General features: G+C 46.7%; 1 protein-coding gene across 4 annotated transcripts in view; it reads right to left on the bottom strand.

Annotated features, from left to right (window-relative positions):
- The window catches only part of Zfhx3 (zinc finger homeobox 3), a 244,019-nt gene that overhangs the window by 87,188 nt on the left and 140,255 nt on the right, over window positions 1-16,576 (bottom strand). For all 4 annotated transcript variants that reach the window (XM_027405955.2, XM_035442664.1, XM_027405956.2 and 1 more), the window contains one exon: window positions 14,595-14,826. In XM_027405955.2, coding sequence (XP_027261756.1) covers window positions 14,595-14,826 — 232 coding nt within the window. The remainder of the gene's footprint in view (window positions 1-14,594; window positions 14,827-16,576) is intronic.

The following is a 16,576-nucleotide window of genomic DNA, read 5'->3' as shown; positions in this document are numbered from 1 at the left end:
TCATCCAAAAGGCGCATGGCTGAGACTATAATTGCCTCCCTAATAACTGCTGTTTGCCATCTGAACACTTGCCTTAATCAGGGAGTACTTCCAGCAGTTAAGAACTGGATCTAGATGGATGTCCCAAAGATGTCATATCACCAAGTTTTAGCCACTAAGATAAAAGGGGAGAGAGGGCAGGGCTCTGGTAGTGTTTCAAGGGGCAGGCTAGGGTGGAGCATAGTGGTCCTCTCCTACTCCTCTTTTCTGGAGCTCAATGAGCAGTGATCTTGAGATCATAGCAGGAGCAACAGGCTTGGTGGGAAGAGCTCCATGGAGACGCAGAGCCTGGTGATTCAGTGGAGTCTTCCCTTGTGTCTGATGGTCTTCTTCACAAAGCTGCGTGAGGAGAAATTAAACTCCTCCCTTACACAAACCACTAAAGGAAGGGTCTCTGTGGTCCACAGCTAAATGCTGGAAACAGCACAAATGCAGGTCCTGCTCACTCTACACGGCTTCAGAACTAAGGCACCGAGCCCTCAAGCTACAGCCTAAAATTTCTATGGATATTCAGTCTGATTCTGCAGAGCAGTAGTCTTGAACAAGAGAGTTGTGGGGCCTCTCCTCTTCAGTGAGGACTAACTGATCCCAGGTTCATGGGCTCCCACCAAGAATCCCACAGAGAATAAGCTGGGCTCGTTTGCGTATTTTTGGTGTTCTTCCAACTCCAGGGCAAAGAAAACTGTCCATGGCTGGCCCAGTTCAATCTCATAAATGCCCACGCTGGGTGGGGCTACTGGGTTCACTCACACCCCTCAGAACATGCCAGCCCGGTGCAGCGTGGCTGACTAGGAGCAGTCTAGATGCTCCAGTCTCTTTCTCAGCAGGGAGAACCGGTTGAGTTTTGAGCCCTGCAAGGAGGAGGCACTAGATTAAATGCTAGTGGCACAGCTCAAATGCCCAGGGGTCCTCAGGCCCCAGGAAAATCTTAACAAAGTATGTGATGTTCACATGGCCTGCCAGAGTCCAGGTCACTCATTGTCCCAGACACTAGGTGAAAGCCTTGATGTGGTGTGCAACACTTGAATGGGGGCTGCCATTAGAAAAGCTGCTTCCCTTCTGATGAGCAGGTGGCTTCCCATAACAGCAACATACAAAGTATTATGTGGTCCTGATGCAGACACAGATGAGAGTAGCCTGCACTGCCAGTTCAGGTCAGTCTAAACCAGATGACAGTGTGTCAATCCACTGCTTACAACAATATATAAAGTGTCCAAGTTTCCTGATGTGGCAAGAACAGAATGTTCAAGATAGTTCTATTGTTCTCAGGTGAGGGAAATACCCTGTGTGTGCGTGGGGGGGGGGAGTGGGAGGGTGTCACAGCCATGGTGCAGAAGGGACACTATTCAGAACCAGTGTGGCCAGTTTATCTGCATTTAGTGATTGCTGCCAGTTGAATTAACTTTGAAAATCAGCCTAGTTTTCTGTTGCAGGGGAAAACAAGTCAGTTTTTCTATCAGAAAACTGAAGATTCTCTGTCTCAGCTCTGCTGTCTAAACCTATCCTCAAAGGATTAGGGTTTAAATATTTTACAAGAACAACAGAGGTGGGAGAAGCTGACAGCAACAAGTGTTGGAGGGGCTGGGCTGGCTTAAAAATCAAGATCGAATGAGATAACCCTCCAGTTTCTTGCTTCCATTTGGCAGAAGTTATGATCCTCCCAGGACCACTGCTTGCTACAAGGGGACCAAAACCCCATGGAGATGCCGGACAAGAAGCTGGGGTTGTCACAGCCTGCCTTGCTCAGCCTACCATCCCCAGGCATGAATGAAGCCACTTCCTCTTCTCAGGGTGCCACCCAAAGGAGTTTTTTATTAGCCAAATACTTGGGGGTTTCTGTATATTTATATTAACCTCCTTTTGTTCTACCAGGGCATGTTGGAGGAGGGGAAGAAGTTATGATGAACTTTAATAAAAACAAAATTAAAATGATTAAACCTTTCATATCCTTTAGAGATAATCTCTCTTCTGCTAGCTGGTCAAACCACAGCTTGCTGCTGTTTTTCAATTTTTCCCCTCCCCCTAAAGAAACAAACAGAAAAGGCTGCCTGGGGCTAGATTTTTGAAATAAATTAAATTTGGTCTCACACACGGCAGACAGGTGTGGTTGAAGCATTCTCTCCAGATACCCAGGGTGGATGCCAGCACCCTTCTCTCCCAGGGTCTTCTCAAAAGAACCTTAGAGAAGTAACTAGAAGACACAGATTCCGCCCCCCAAGAAAACCCCAAAATCTGGACCCTCAAACCCCAGTCTACATTCTTGATTAAGGAAGAGACCAGAGAAAACAACAGGGTATGGCACAAACCTCCCTGGTCTTATGTGTTCTGAGGAAGTCTTCAGATCTGCCTGGGGCCTGGGCACATGGCCACCAGGAACAGAAGGGCTGAAGAATATGATCAGTCCTGCCTGCTCCAGGCCGGCTTGTCATGGGAGTCAGAGGTAGGTTTATCAGGCATTCAGATGTGATAATGACCTCTGGTCACACAGCCCTGGGGATGCTAAAAGGGTAAGGCATTAAAGCACTGGGGCTTCCTTAGGGCTGCATTTTTCAGTGACACAAAATCCTGCCCTGGAAATACACACAAAGCTTCAGATCCCAAGACATTCTGTATGACATGGCTGCCTATTAGAAGGCAGCTGGCAGAGGAGATCTCAGCATATGGTAGCCAAGTGCTGTCCTGATTTGTTAGGACCTGTGTTTTCACAGTGGCAGATGACTCAACTTCAAGGCCAAAGACAGAAGTCTTCCCTACTACTTCATGCTTAAGCAGTGGGGGTAATCCAGTAAGAATTCCTATCTCTCTTTTCTCTCTCCTCTCCTTTTCTCTCCTCCCTCCCTCCCTCCTCCATCTCCTCCCTCTCCCTCCCCCCCCCCTCTCTCTCTGGGAGTCATGAGCTCTGGACTGAAGCAGAGAGCCCCACAGAGCTCTTCTGACATGTGTATGAGCTCCTTGCTGTTCAGAGTCCCCATCCCCTTGTTGCTGTGCCATTCTCCAAGTTCCAGGAGACATGGCACTTGGTGGCATCCATATCTACCGACGCTCCTTTTCCTGGAGAACTTTGGGGTAGGAGAGTGAAGAAGGGAGAGGACTCACACCTCAACTGCCTTAGACATGCAGGCCACATTTCCACTCTAACTTCCACAGAGGTAATTGCTTGGCTCTCTGGTGAGTTCACACCTCAACTGGAGCAAATCCAATCAACCCATCCTCACCTCCATGCCCTGCCTGGGACCCAGTGCTCTGCCACATCCCCTAACTCATGCTCTCCTTTCCAGGCCCTGCCCACTTTCCCACTCCTCCAGTCAACCTTGCCTCAGTGTTTACCGAGTCCTCGGGAAGTACCCTCCCTTCCATGCAGCCCATGGTCACTTCCCAATAGGGGTCCTTCCTGGGCCATTTATCTACAACAGATCCACCCAGTCTCCAGCCCACTAGCCACCTAACAATCTCATACTTGCTCAGGTTTGCCTCTTTCCCAATGAGGAACGAAAGACTCAAGCTGTCTCCTGCTTCCTGGCTGATTCTCCAGACTCCAAAGCAGTATGGCCATCTAAAAGACAGTGCCAGAGTCTGTGGGCCAAAAGAGCTGGAGCTCTGGGCTTGGGTCCCATCTTCCCCAGCCATGGGTTTTTATGTGAGGAGTAAGAAAATGCAGAGATGGCCCCCTGCCTCCGCTTCACAGAGGCCTGGAACAGTGATGAGTAGGAAAAAGGCTAGATGCCAGGCAGTCAAACACAGCAAGAACAGAGGAGCCAGCTCTGGATTGCTATGGCACAGGAGGGTGACAATTGTCTACAAAAATTTGTGATATTATTTCAAAATAAGTAGAAGAGTTTAAAAGTTGCCAATACAGAAAAATGATTCATGTTTGAAGTACACAGAAATGCTTCAAGCCCACGTCCTATCCTTACGTGTTGCATACAGGGATCAGATTTATGGATCATGCCATGCTCCATAAATGTATAGAATTACATCTTAGTAAAAAATACATATATTCTTCTCCCCTGCTATGTTTCTTTTCCTCTTTTTAAATCTTCCTTCTTGTATCTAATTCATACTTTTTTATCTGATTCTCTAACTCTTCAGTTCCTCTCTGGAATCCTGAGACACACCCTCTCTTATTTAATAATAATAATAATAATAATAATAATAATAATAATAATAAAAAATCTCAGCACCAGATTTTAATTTTCTTCCTTCTGGAGTATATGACACAATAAGATAAAAATCCAGAGAAATGGCTTTCTGGGTGAAGGCACTTGCTGCCAAGCCTGACAACCTGAATTGGATCCCAAAAAACCTACATGATGGAAAGAAAAAATAACTCTCACAAGTTGACCTCTGCTCTCCACATACCTGACCAATCAGTCATTCGATAATTTATTTATTTAATACTAAAAACACAAACAGGAAAACTTATGTTCTCTGCACCCTTTCAGCCACTGAATCCTTTGGATGGGAACCCAGCCAATTTATAATATATAGAATTCTATGCTATTAATAGGTACACAATGTGGCCAACTAGAGAGGGCTGGTGGAGACATCGACCATAACTGGAGCAAGAAAACCGGGACTGCCAACCTCTAGCATGAATCCAGGGTGTGCTGTTCAGTCTTCCAAAGCAGCAGAGTTAACACTCGTTTTACAACCTCCACAGACAGCTGAGCCTCCAGGACTGGTGGAGTGCCCTCAGCAAGTGCTAACTGCACTGACGCTGAAAATGAACACTCCCAAGGTGGGGCTGACTGTTGTCCCCCTGGGGGACCAGGAAAAGGGCCTGAGTGGGTACCATCAGGATATGTGGAAGAAGATTCATGGTAAGACAGGCTCTGAGAACTGAGACCTGACCCACTGCTTAGAGCTTTCAGTTTTGTTTTGTCCCCTCCAGGTAAGTCTCTCTGCTGCTCTGATGCCGGAGTATGTATTAAGGGCAGTGTACGGACAGTGGAAAGCTGGGACGCCAGGGCCCATACTGTGGTCAGTGTGCTGACAGCAGAAAGCTGGGGAAGGGCTAGTAGGGCTCCCAATGCTGTGGGAGACCCTTCACCTTTGCACTCTACTCTAGTGCCACACCCAGAGTGGCAACACAAAAGCATGAGAAAGTGTAGGCAGATATCAAAGAGTTCCAACGTTGCAGACTAAACTGTTCTTCCCATATGCCTAAGCTCAAGTCCTAACCACCAGTGCCTCATAAGGAGGAGTCTTTCCATGAATAATGGAGCTACATGAGGTCTTCAGGGTGGGCCCTAACCTGATCTGGCTGGTTTCCTTATGAGAAGAGAGTTAGAGGGCTCAGGAGATGGCTCAGAGGTTGAAAGCGTGCAATGTTCTTGCAGAGGACCTCAGTTCAGTTCCCTTCAACCACACCAGGCAGCATGCAACCACTTATCTCTGGTTCTGGGAGACTGATGTCCTTTTCAGGCATCTATAGGCAGCAGGCATGCGTGTGGCATACATACAAATGTGCAGGTACTCACACAATAGACATAAAATAAAAACAAATAAATCTTAAAAAATAAAGAAAGAAACAGAGGGAACAGAATCTTGTACACATGAGAGATACCCACATGAGGAAAAAAACAAAAAACGGGAGAGTAAGATAAGGGAGAATGAGAGCTGACTGGTACCACGTGCAAGCCAAGGAAACCACCCTGGGAGGGACCAACTGTGGGACAATTTTGGATAAAATTTGGAGTACAACATCAGACAGACCTGTTCTGAGAAAGCTGTATGAGGTCCAGTTTTTAATATTCTAATTAGAACTGAGATCAAGAATCTTTAAAAAAAAAAAAAAGCAATAAATAGCTCCTTTTATCAGAATATACACAAAAGGTCTCAGGATAGCCATGAGATAGAAAACTATTTAAAGCTCTCAAACATCCCTTCAAAAAAAAAAAAAAAATACTAGTCCTTTCAGAATCCCTCAAAACTGCTAATGGGAAAAGATACAAGGGGGAGACCAACATTAAATACCTTTCCAGACATGTAGTCCAACCATTCTGAGAAAGAGATCAGACACAGTTCAGAAGGCAAGACAGACAGAATTCATTCAGCCTGGCGGACAGCAGGCAGTCAGTGGCTACCATCTACTCAAGACACAAGGCGAACAAAATTATGGCGACTGCAACCCACATTTTCAGCTGGCTCTGCTGGAAGCCTGAGAATTCCCAACAAAGGAACCAGTGCTGCCCAGCGTAGCGCTCCAGTTTCTTTTCTATCTGTGGTGAAATGCCAGTGCTCCACATAACACTGTGAAAGAAAGATAAATTTAAATTTTGCTGTTTAAAATTGAGTGCTACTTGAGGATTCAAAGAGACATTCTTGTGGCTCTCTGGGGACCTGAGACAACAGTAGACAGGGAAGTAGAGGCAGTGCTTACACTCATTTCAAGGCCACAAAATTTTCCCATGCCTGACTATGTGTAACGGGGCGAGGGGGGGATCATTTGGACTCTAATTCTTATAATTGGGTCACAGTTTGAAGGGGTTCCTTAACATCTTCACATGGAGGAAAAGCCTTTGAGCTATTTCTGTGAGCAGAGACCTGTGCTCCATTTCTCCACTGGCCCCCTACCAAGGCTGGGAACAAGTTTCATATGGGATGTAAGTAGCCCCAGAAATGGACACTCTAGACCTCTCCAAAGATGCAAGCACAAATTTTTATTTCCCCTAAAAAACACACTGGGGTAACAAAGGTGTTAACCGCAGGGGTTGGAGTAGGGTCCACCTGGGCACAAGCTGAGGCAGCTGAGGCAGCTGAGGAAGGCCATGGCTTTCCATGGTAGGTGCCAACATCATAAGGTCCCTCCCTCCCTTCCACTGAAATCCAAGGACAGGAACCCCAACTCTCAACCTAGTAAAAATACTTCTCCATGCTCACTTTGGGGACAAGCTTCAAATTTTCAAGTTCCCTAAATAGCCCCTTTCCAAGGCCATGGGTGATATTCAAGGTAAAGTTTCACTAAGGTAATGCTTAGTACAAAACAACATCCTATGGTTCTGTTGGGACTACCTGTGCCTGAACTATGATCCTTCACCTGAAACTCCAAAATGTTTGGGTACTTAAACAACAGTCTTCAATGCTCACTCTTCAACATCAACACACACCCCACCAAGCCTCACTTAATGCTAGTAACCACCATGAGGTAGTTAATCTCCCAACTTCTTCTCTTCTTGCTGTCACTTGGTATCAACATTCTAGTAGAGAAAAGCCATAGTGTTGTGCCTCTCAGAGTGGGCCTACTGGTGGCCACAAGGACACGCAAAAGTATATCCTTCAAGAGAATGGTATGGAAGGTATGATGGAGACCCAGCCAATGACAGGCTAAGCTATAATCCAGTGTGAAATTATGAACTAACACAGAAGTCCAATGTACTCATGAGATATAAAGTAAGGAGTGAATATCTTACAGAGTAGGAAAGGATGAACGGGTGAGAACTTTTGCAGCCAAGACTACTGAAGCCAAGACAAGTTCTGCAGAGGGCAAGGGCCAGAGGCAGGAGCACAAATAGAGCACAGGATAGGTGAGGCAGGAAGCTGTGGACCCTGGACCCACCACCCAGGTGACCTTCCTGGTGATGTCCCACACTCTCCAGAGGGACCCTTCCAGGTCAGGAATACGCTGACAGCACTGGAACAGCCTTCTGCTCATGTCCACCTTCCAGCAGATCAGATTATTAGCATATTTTGCAGAGAGCCAGCAGAAAAGTTTAATTGCCCCTAATTACCTAGTTCAAGAAGGTTCCTGGATAATGGCTCTCAGTTCTGGCCTGGTATTGACGTAATTTCCCTGACTCCAGGTTCATTATATCCCCAACTTACAGACAAGAGCCTCTCCAAGGTGCCTTTCCACCAGACAACGACACCCAGGGCCACCACTACACAAGGCCCTTGTGTAAAGAGTCAGAGATTCAGTTTTCATGGAGCTGGGACGTGTATGAGTGTGCATGTACCTGCATGTGTGTGGGGGCGATGGTGGGGGTTGGGGACTCCAACAAATACTCAGAGGAAGGACTGACACAAGGAATATGTAATCAGAAGCCATCACAATTACAAATGTAAATTAGCAGGCAATTGGCACTGACCTTTGTAGATTGTTAGAGGACTAATTAAGGCAAATCAAGAACTCTGTTCCAACAGAAAAACAAGGCCATGTACACCCCGAGAAACTACTCTTGGCCTCAAGAGGTGGGTGCAGAACACACCAGAATAAGATGGGAGCCAAACTATGGATGCTTTGTACCCAAAACAGAAAAACCATCTCCGTGAACAAAAGCCACTGGAGCTTCACTTCTTGCCATGCTGTGAAGTGATCTGGCTGAGATTCTCAGTTCATGGACATCATAAGTTTGACATGGGCTTGTTGCTGCTTGATGCCACATAAAGAGATCCCTCCCAGGGAACTGTCACTGACACCAAGTAATAAACTCTACTGAAACATGGGCCATTTGGAAAGGCATAAAAAAAAACCGTTCCTTGGAAAACACTGAGAGCTATTTGAGTCTGTAAACCCGGCTCTGCACTGCAGCCTTTGTTTCTGCTGATGCACAGTGCAATCTGCCCCTTTGCAAAGTGTCTTTCTCAAGCACACCTCAATATTTACAATCTTTGTCCAGAAACTGCATTCAAAAAGAAGTCCTGTTGGTGCCATTCCTCCACATACTTGGACCCACAGCCACCCCAATCTGTCTGCCCCTTTCCATTTGACATCTTGACTTAGGCATGCTTCAGCTCTAGGCATTCCCAAGCCCTGCCAACAAAGAACCCAGTAAAAAGAAAAAGAGAAAGCGGAGGCTTTACAAAAACAGAGCTACAGAGATGAAGAGCTGGCTGCAGCATGTTTTAGTGCTGTGAGAAAAATTATACTGAAATTGCATATAATTTAGTTATTTTTACAGAAGCAAAAAGATGCACTTCGTGTTTAGAGGGCGGCCTCCCACCAATTTTGAAAACAGAGCCAAATGAGAATGTTGGAATCAGTGTCTTGTTCTCAGAAGCTGGAAGAGTCCAAGCACACTACTTGGGACGTGCCTTAAAGGGAAAAGTCACTAAGAAGCCAATGAGAGCGTCAGTAAAGATCAACGCCAAAAACACCTCATAACATCACCTGGCAAGCTGCATTCAACTCCCTGACCCCCAGAAAAGTAACTACCCTTCAGCTGTGTCCCCCCCAACTCAAGTACATACATCATGCTTCAATAGAAAACAATTTGATTAAATTATAAGTGCATAAAGCTTGGAGATATCTGTCTATAAGAAAGAAAAAGTTGCTAAGGCAAGAGTGATAAGAGAGAAGATAGGAAGAGGAGATGGACGGGGAGGAGGAGGAGGAAGAGGAAGAAGAAGAAAGGAAAAGCCAATAGCAGAAACACAAAGCGCCTCTTACATCCTCAAAGCTTAGGTCACTGATAAAATAAAATTAACCACAGCTTTGCCCAGGAGCCAGAGATGTCTTTTTAATAAGTAAAGCAGGATTGAACCCTTCAAATGGCATACCTACATGAGCTTTCCAATCTTTCTAGAGCTTTAGGTCAATCAAGGCAAAATAGACAGTTGACGTCAGCTACTGATTGAGAAAAACTCATGGTAACAGCTCTCTGTTCTGCCTGCAGACAGGGGGTAAATGAAAAGACCAAAGCCCTACCAAGTCAAGAGACCAACCACTTGGTTTTTGAGAAAAAAAAAAAAGAGAGAAAAAAAAAAAAAAACACTCAGGCTGATAATGCTACTTGAGGTAGAAAGTATAAGCAAAAATTTGGAATGGGACATGGCTGTACCTAGTGATTTACAATGTTGGAGATCAAATGCAAGACCTTGTGCCTATAACAGTGAGTTATATCCCCAAATGTATACATGGGCAAGTACATGCTCTGAAGAGTGAGTGTGTGTGTGTGTGTGTGTGTGTGTGTGTGTGTGTGTGTTTTCATTCTGGAGTGATGTTAGAAAGAACAATATAGCACAGGACTTGGAACAAGGTATGACACACATGTAATCCCAGAACCCAGAAGCGAATGGAGGAAGATTAGGTATTCAAGGCTAGCCTTGGCAACCAAGCAAGGCTGAGGCCAGCCTGGGCTCTCCTAGACTCTGTCTCAAACAAACAGTTTGTCACGTGTGATGGATGGTACAATGCCGATAATCCCAGTACTCAAGAGGCAGAGGTAGTAGGACTGCTGTAAGCTCAAGGCCAGTCTAGTCTATATAGTGAGTTCTAGGCAAGTCAGGGTTTCGTGGGGAGAGATTGTCTCAGAAAATAAAAAGGCCTAAAAAGCCCCACAGGACTGAGCCTGCCTGTTGACCTAAGGTTAAGGCACCAAAATGAAACACAACCACCTGAGAGGCACTGGCCCACTGACCTGTACGCTGTGGCAGGGCCTGCATGATTTACCTCTCCCTCTGAGACCTCTTGTGGGCTGTGGGGCCATCACAGCAAGTGTCAATCTCAACTATTACCAGAAAGTTCTAAAGGGTGAAGAAAAACCTTCATACTTTCCTGCACATCTACTGCTTTCTGGAGCCAACAAGTTCTGAGCAGCAGATGTGGAAGCTGTATCATCTCTGGAGAGGAGGTCAGTCATGAGTTTATTCCAGCAGCCCTTCTTAGTGAGGGAGATTCCTGACCACTGCAGAAGGTACCTGGGATGAGAGCATGAGGGCCTGACAAAGGAAAGGAGGCAACTGCTGAAGCCTTCTGCATGCAGCTCTGTGGAACATGGACCACAGGAGAGAAGAGAGGAGAAAGAACAACAGAGTTGAACCAGATCATGGGATGCCGGCATCACAACCTCCAGGCAGCTGGACCAACTAATGACCATCTGGCTTGCGGTTGGGGTGGGCAGGGACCCGAAAAGGGCTCACAGGCTTCCTAATGCTTCATGTGGCATGTGAAGGACACTTCTTGCTGGAGGGTCATGTCCTGATCTTTCTCTTAATGAGGACAGAACGGGAAGTGCTGACAAAGTCTGTGTTTACAAATTTGAAGCCGACAATCTTAAATATCTCAGTTCTATCAGGCCCCAAATGTCCCTTTTCTTGAAGACATTCTTTCAAGTTTTTAAGAGCGAATCCCTGGGGGAGAGGGAGGCTATGTTTCAAGATGTGGTCTCCTACAAGGACTTCTAAAACAGAACCGTGTTCCTGTTAATGTCGGGGTATTACCTAATAACTTGTCCCTTGGTCATCAGTGGAGAATGAACTTCAGTGGAACATGTGTGTGGGAGGAAGCAGACTGGGGAGGGAGATGCTGGAGCAGCAACATGAATGGAGGCCAAAGACAATACCAAAGGATTTTGAAATTTGGAGAGGAAGTCTATCATCCTGACTCAAGCTGCTCATATATGTGGGGTGGGGGAGGCCAAAACACAATAAATGAAAGGAAATGCAGAAGGTAGCACAGAAGAAAGCCATTCCAGAGTGGACAACACAGAGCAGAGTATTACATTAGAAAGCAGGGGACTGTCTGTTCCAGTCCACAGACCTGAGTAAGACGGCAGCTGGGTGCCATTTAGTTTAAGGCACCTCACTAATAAAAAGCCAATTCTGAGTGGAAAGAAAGAACTAAAGAATGAAAGAGACCTTGAAACAAAGATTGGTACAATGAAGTAAATCCTATGAAATTACTGCATAGTGCAATCCTGGGAAGGGGGGAAGAGAAGGACCATACAGAGGCTAAAATACTCTGGTGGGACCAAGGATCCCACAGCTAGGGGACACAATTGATCTCGGGCCTTCAGGACAAGAGAGTGTCCCCAAATGTCCATTCTCACTGTTGCTCCTCAGACACACCCACAGTGGGATGGGGTCAGACCTGATCAGGAGCCTTGCAGATGAAACAGTTAAACCTCAACCAGGAGAGCAGCTACCTGGAAACACATGGGAAGAGACAGTGCTTCCCAGGCCTACGAGGGACAGACGTTATCCTGGCCCTCGCTAATAGCATACTCCTGAACTGCCCATGGTGGGAGAAGATGCTTTTCGTAGAGATGGGAAACTAATCCAGAGAGAGAGAGAGAGAGAGAGAGAGAGAGAGAGAGAGAGAGAGAGAGAGAGAGAGAGAGAGAGAAGTCCCTACACTATGGTCTGTGAGCATGTTCTGTCATTCGAGAAGGACAGTTTTGTTTTGAAAGAGAAAGCAGCCAAGAAGCCATAGGATGACCCCGATGGAGCTGGCAAGCCGGGGGCATTGGGGGAGCTTAGTGGGAAGCCTCTTAGAGGAAATGAAGCTGATGGAGAAAACTGAGCACGGAGCACTTGCCGATTAGGAAATGTCTGCTCTGGTAGTGCTAGGTAAGCCATGAATTAATCATGAGTACCTAGAAAAGCAGGGAAAACAAAAAGTTGTACAAGAAGGTAAATGAAATTATAAAACTCTACAAGGCTCAGCTGCAATTAATATTTATAGAGTTATAATAATGAAAATACTGAATATTAATATCACCCCCAATTATTATTTCATCCTAACAGGAGAGAGAGGGAGGGGAGGGGGGAGTCTGTAGGGGATGAGAATACAGGAACTGGGGTGAGGCGTGGTGTCCGTGAGCATATGTGTACACAAAGTGTCATACACCCGTGGCAGTCTAAGTATACATGGGGAGATGTGAGGTGCACTGCGTATCTGTGGTATATCGGGAGGGAACATGTATGGGGAGAGTGTTGAGTGTTTCCGGGCATGTGTACAGGGAAATGTGTGAATATAGTATGTGTCCTCTGGCTCCATGTGTTGTGCTCTATGTTGGTAGCATGTGTGTGAGTACCCCACTGGGGCAAAAGTGGGCCCACTGTCTACCTGTTGGGGGCTTAAGGGTGCTTAAGCCTTGTTTGTATGAGGTCTGGGTAAGCCTGCGTGTGGATGCATGTACGAGCAGGTAGGAATGGGGGTGGTTTACAGAGCAGCATAGTAGGGAGTCTTGAAGCTCAGAACACCAGTGCTCAAAATTTAAAACTCATCAAGAAACAGTAGAAGCATGCTGAGAAATATAGAATTTAAAAAGATAAACATCTAAAAGTTGAACCACCATTCTGACCTGGAGAATGGGTTGGGGGAGGGTTGTGGCATTTTCCCCTAAGGTTTATGTGATTTTTCACCTCTGAAAACTATTCAAATGCAGTCTTGATTTGACAGCATCAAAGTTAACACTCCACAAAGCTGACTGGCTGAGAAACTGCTACAGGAGATGAGGGATGAGGGATGGCTGAAAAGCTCACGTGGTCACTTCTTCATAGAAAGCGGAGGACAAAAAAACCCAAGTGAGTTCTGAGAAACCCTGTGTCCAAGAGGTAGGACCACTGAGACATCCTGGAAACTGCTGGAGTGTGTGTGTCCATACCAGCAGGCTAAGGTTTCAAGGGACCAAGAGCTGAGTGAAGACCATGGATCAAGACCCGTGGACATGCAAAAGCATCCTCCTCCTCTCTCCTAGAGAGAAACAACCTGGAAGTCAAAGAAAGGGAGCTTCCTGAGGGAGCGGGCAATGCTTCAAACTCAATAGGAGAACACTGATGAGCAAGAAGTCCCCAGAAGGCCTCGGACTCTCCTCATAGGATGGCTTAGTAACAAGAGGAATAGGTGATAACATGTTGGGCACACACTAGAGATATGCTACAAAGATTTTTTTTCCTTTCAAAAATCATTAAGATTTCATTAGAGAGTAAGAATAAGGAAGGCTTTATTTGACCAGTTTCTTTCTTTGCTTTTGAGGCAGGGTCTAGCTGTGTAGCCCAGGAATTGCCCAGAACTTGTAAAGTCGCTGCCTTGGGCTCCCAGATACCAGGATTACAAGCCTGTACCACCAGGCCTGTCTTGCTTAACTGTCTGTAAAGAGACAAGTGACTGTCTTGTGCTGCCAAATTAAGAGGTAGGACTGAATGATTGAAAAATATTTTTTAAAAAGGAGTACTTCTACCAAATGAGGTCCCATTAGGAATGAGAGTTACATAAAGGAGGGAGGGAGGGAGGGAAGGAGGGAGGGAGGCAGGGAGGCAGGGAGGCAGGGAGGGAGGGAGGGAGAGAAAGGGTCTCTACAGATGAGATGGCGGGAAGGCAAAAAACAGCAAACCATACAGGGTCACAATCCACAAGTAGCAGGAAGCCCAGGGGCCTGGACCTGCAGGGCAGTGTGAGTCACTTTCAAGTACAACTGGGTCCTGTAACAGGTGCTAGTTTTAACGTGTTCTGAAGCCTGGACTTAGGGGTCACAGACTACTCCTCGTACTTGGCAAGGCACACAAGTGGCATCTACAAGGCCAGTGTGCAGCAATAACAGAATCCAGAGTGCATGCAAGAGAAACTCAGGGATTGGTGGGGAAGACTTGGCGTGGGCCTGCTTCTGGGCGAGATGTCTATGACTTCCCTGTGCTTGAACATATGCCGAACTAACGAAAGGTGGTTCTTAACAAAAAGGCACCAAGCCATGCTCCTTCCCTCCGCCCAGAACACGACGGTCAGCTGAGGCACTAGCGAGGCACAAGGAGCAGCCACACTGAGAAGCTAAGCCTTCCCGAGGCTCCCGAGGAAGCCCACCAAGGCCTCCCCTGCACATGACGACATGTCTCACCTGGGTCAGTGGAGGGGCACCTGCGGATGGTGAAGATCTGGCCCAGGTCCTCATCCTCCTCTGGAAGGCCCTTCTGCAGCCGCTGCAGCTTACGTAGGCTCTCGCTGCGCTGATGCTTCATGGAGCGCACATGCTGGATGAGGTTGAGCTTGGCCTTGGTGGAGTAGTTGCACAGGACACAGTGGTAATAGCAGCTCTCCCCCTCCACGCCACTCTCGTGCTGCTGCAGGTGCTGCGGGGACAAAGGAGAGGAACACTCCCTTGGTCAGGCACTCAAGGCACACCGAGGCGCAAGCCACTCCTGTGCTCCTGTACTGTATTGGCCGCAGCGAGAGAGGTGTGTTAACTAAGGAACATGCTGGGACACGATGGCTGTTGATAAGGCTCCTTAAACTGGGTGTTTTCATTTTCCCCAATGTCCTCGTCTCTGGAAGCTCCTTGAGGGTTAAACAACGGGCTTATATTGATATACCTGTCTCTCCCCTAGGGCCCCTCCCGGGTAGCTTTCCACCAGGCCTGCTAATAGTGTTCATTAACAGGGCCTTCTCAGCATCACAGGATTATAAAAGGGTCACCTTTTCACATTCCAGGTGTACTGCTTTATTTAGAGCAGAGGTGGGCAAACGGTGGCCTAAGACCAAATCTGACCCACTGTCTATTTTCATCAATAAAGTTTTATTAGAGCACAGCCAGGTCCACTGACAGATTACAATCTATAGGCCCCTTTGAAGCATCAGAGTTGAACAACAGTGACACAGATGAATGACCTGCAAAGACTAAAATGTTATGAGCTAGAGCTTTACAGACAAACCCCCCCCTCCCCCCGCGCCCCGCAATTCACTGCCCCCGTTAGTGACAGCTCATGGTCAATCTGCCTGTAAAGTACTCTACGTCAGTCACACAGAAACAAAGTACCTGCCTGGGCATATCCATAATAAAAATGCTCATGTTTTTTGTATTTATAATGACAGAGCTGAGGAGGTGGGCTCAGTTGGTAGGTGCTTGCCTAGTATGTATGAAGCTGGGAGTTTAGGGATTAAGGAAGCACAGTTATAATCCCAGTACTCAGGAGGTAGGGGTAGGAGGGTCAGAAGTTTAAGGTCAACCTTGGCTTGTTTGGCTAGTGAGTTTGGGGTGTAAGTAGGCTACATAAGAATATCTGGAAAAAATATTTTTGATTAAAGGTAGTCTAGCTGGGCATGGTCGTACATACCTATAATCCTAGCACGTGGTGGCTGAGAAACAGGAAGATCAGAAGTTCAAGGCCAGTCTGGTCTAAATAGTAAGCTCGTGTCTCAAAACTAAAACAAAACCAGAAGTGCAGTATTGCAAGGTCATCTAGTTCATCACTGGTCCCAATTATGTTCTCTATTTTGATTGGCAGACACAACATCAATTCTGGAGCACAGAAGCCCAAGAGCCCACAGGAAGTACAACACAGACAGCTTAAAGCATGGGCACAAGAATAGCAGGTGTCACAGAAACAGTCCACAGAAGCCAGACTTGTGCATCTGTGAAACTTAAAGGTCATCCAAGAGCAAAAGTCACCATGTTCTTGGACCTCTTGTGAGGAAAGGGAGGAGCCTAGATGGCTAGTAACAGGGATTAGATTTGCTACAAGTATAGAAAAGACATCTCCTATAGTCCAAAGGACTACTTTGACAGGAAAAGGGAGTTTTCCCATTCAGTGTAGATGAAGCAGGGCAAACAGTCCAAAAAGCTCAAGTGGCTGCCCCAAGTAACTCAGTTCCTGGCAAAGAGAGAAATGGGGCCCATCTTGCTCCCTCTACACCTTACAGCCAACATTACTGGGAATGAGGAAGCAGAGACGATGTGAAGGCCTCCCATGCTGGTGTGACTGGTGGGCCTTCCTCTCGTCCCTCCTTCCCACTTTCAACTCTGGTCAAGCATACAGCAGATGCCTTGGGATAGCTTTATGACAGAAGTCTCCCTCCTGACCCCTGTGGGCCTGTGCAATGTCC

This window comes from Cricetulus griseus, chromosome 3, assembly GCF_003668045.3.
Source record: "Cricetulus griseus strain 17A/GY chromosome 3, alternate assembly CriGri-PICRH-1.0, whole genome shotgun sequence".
Lineage (NCBI taxonomy): Eukaryota > Metazoa > Chordata > Mammalia > Rodentia > Cricetidae > Cricetulus > Cricetulus griseus.
This window is presented reverse-complemented; position numbering and strand designations above follow the sequence as displayed.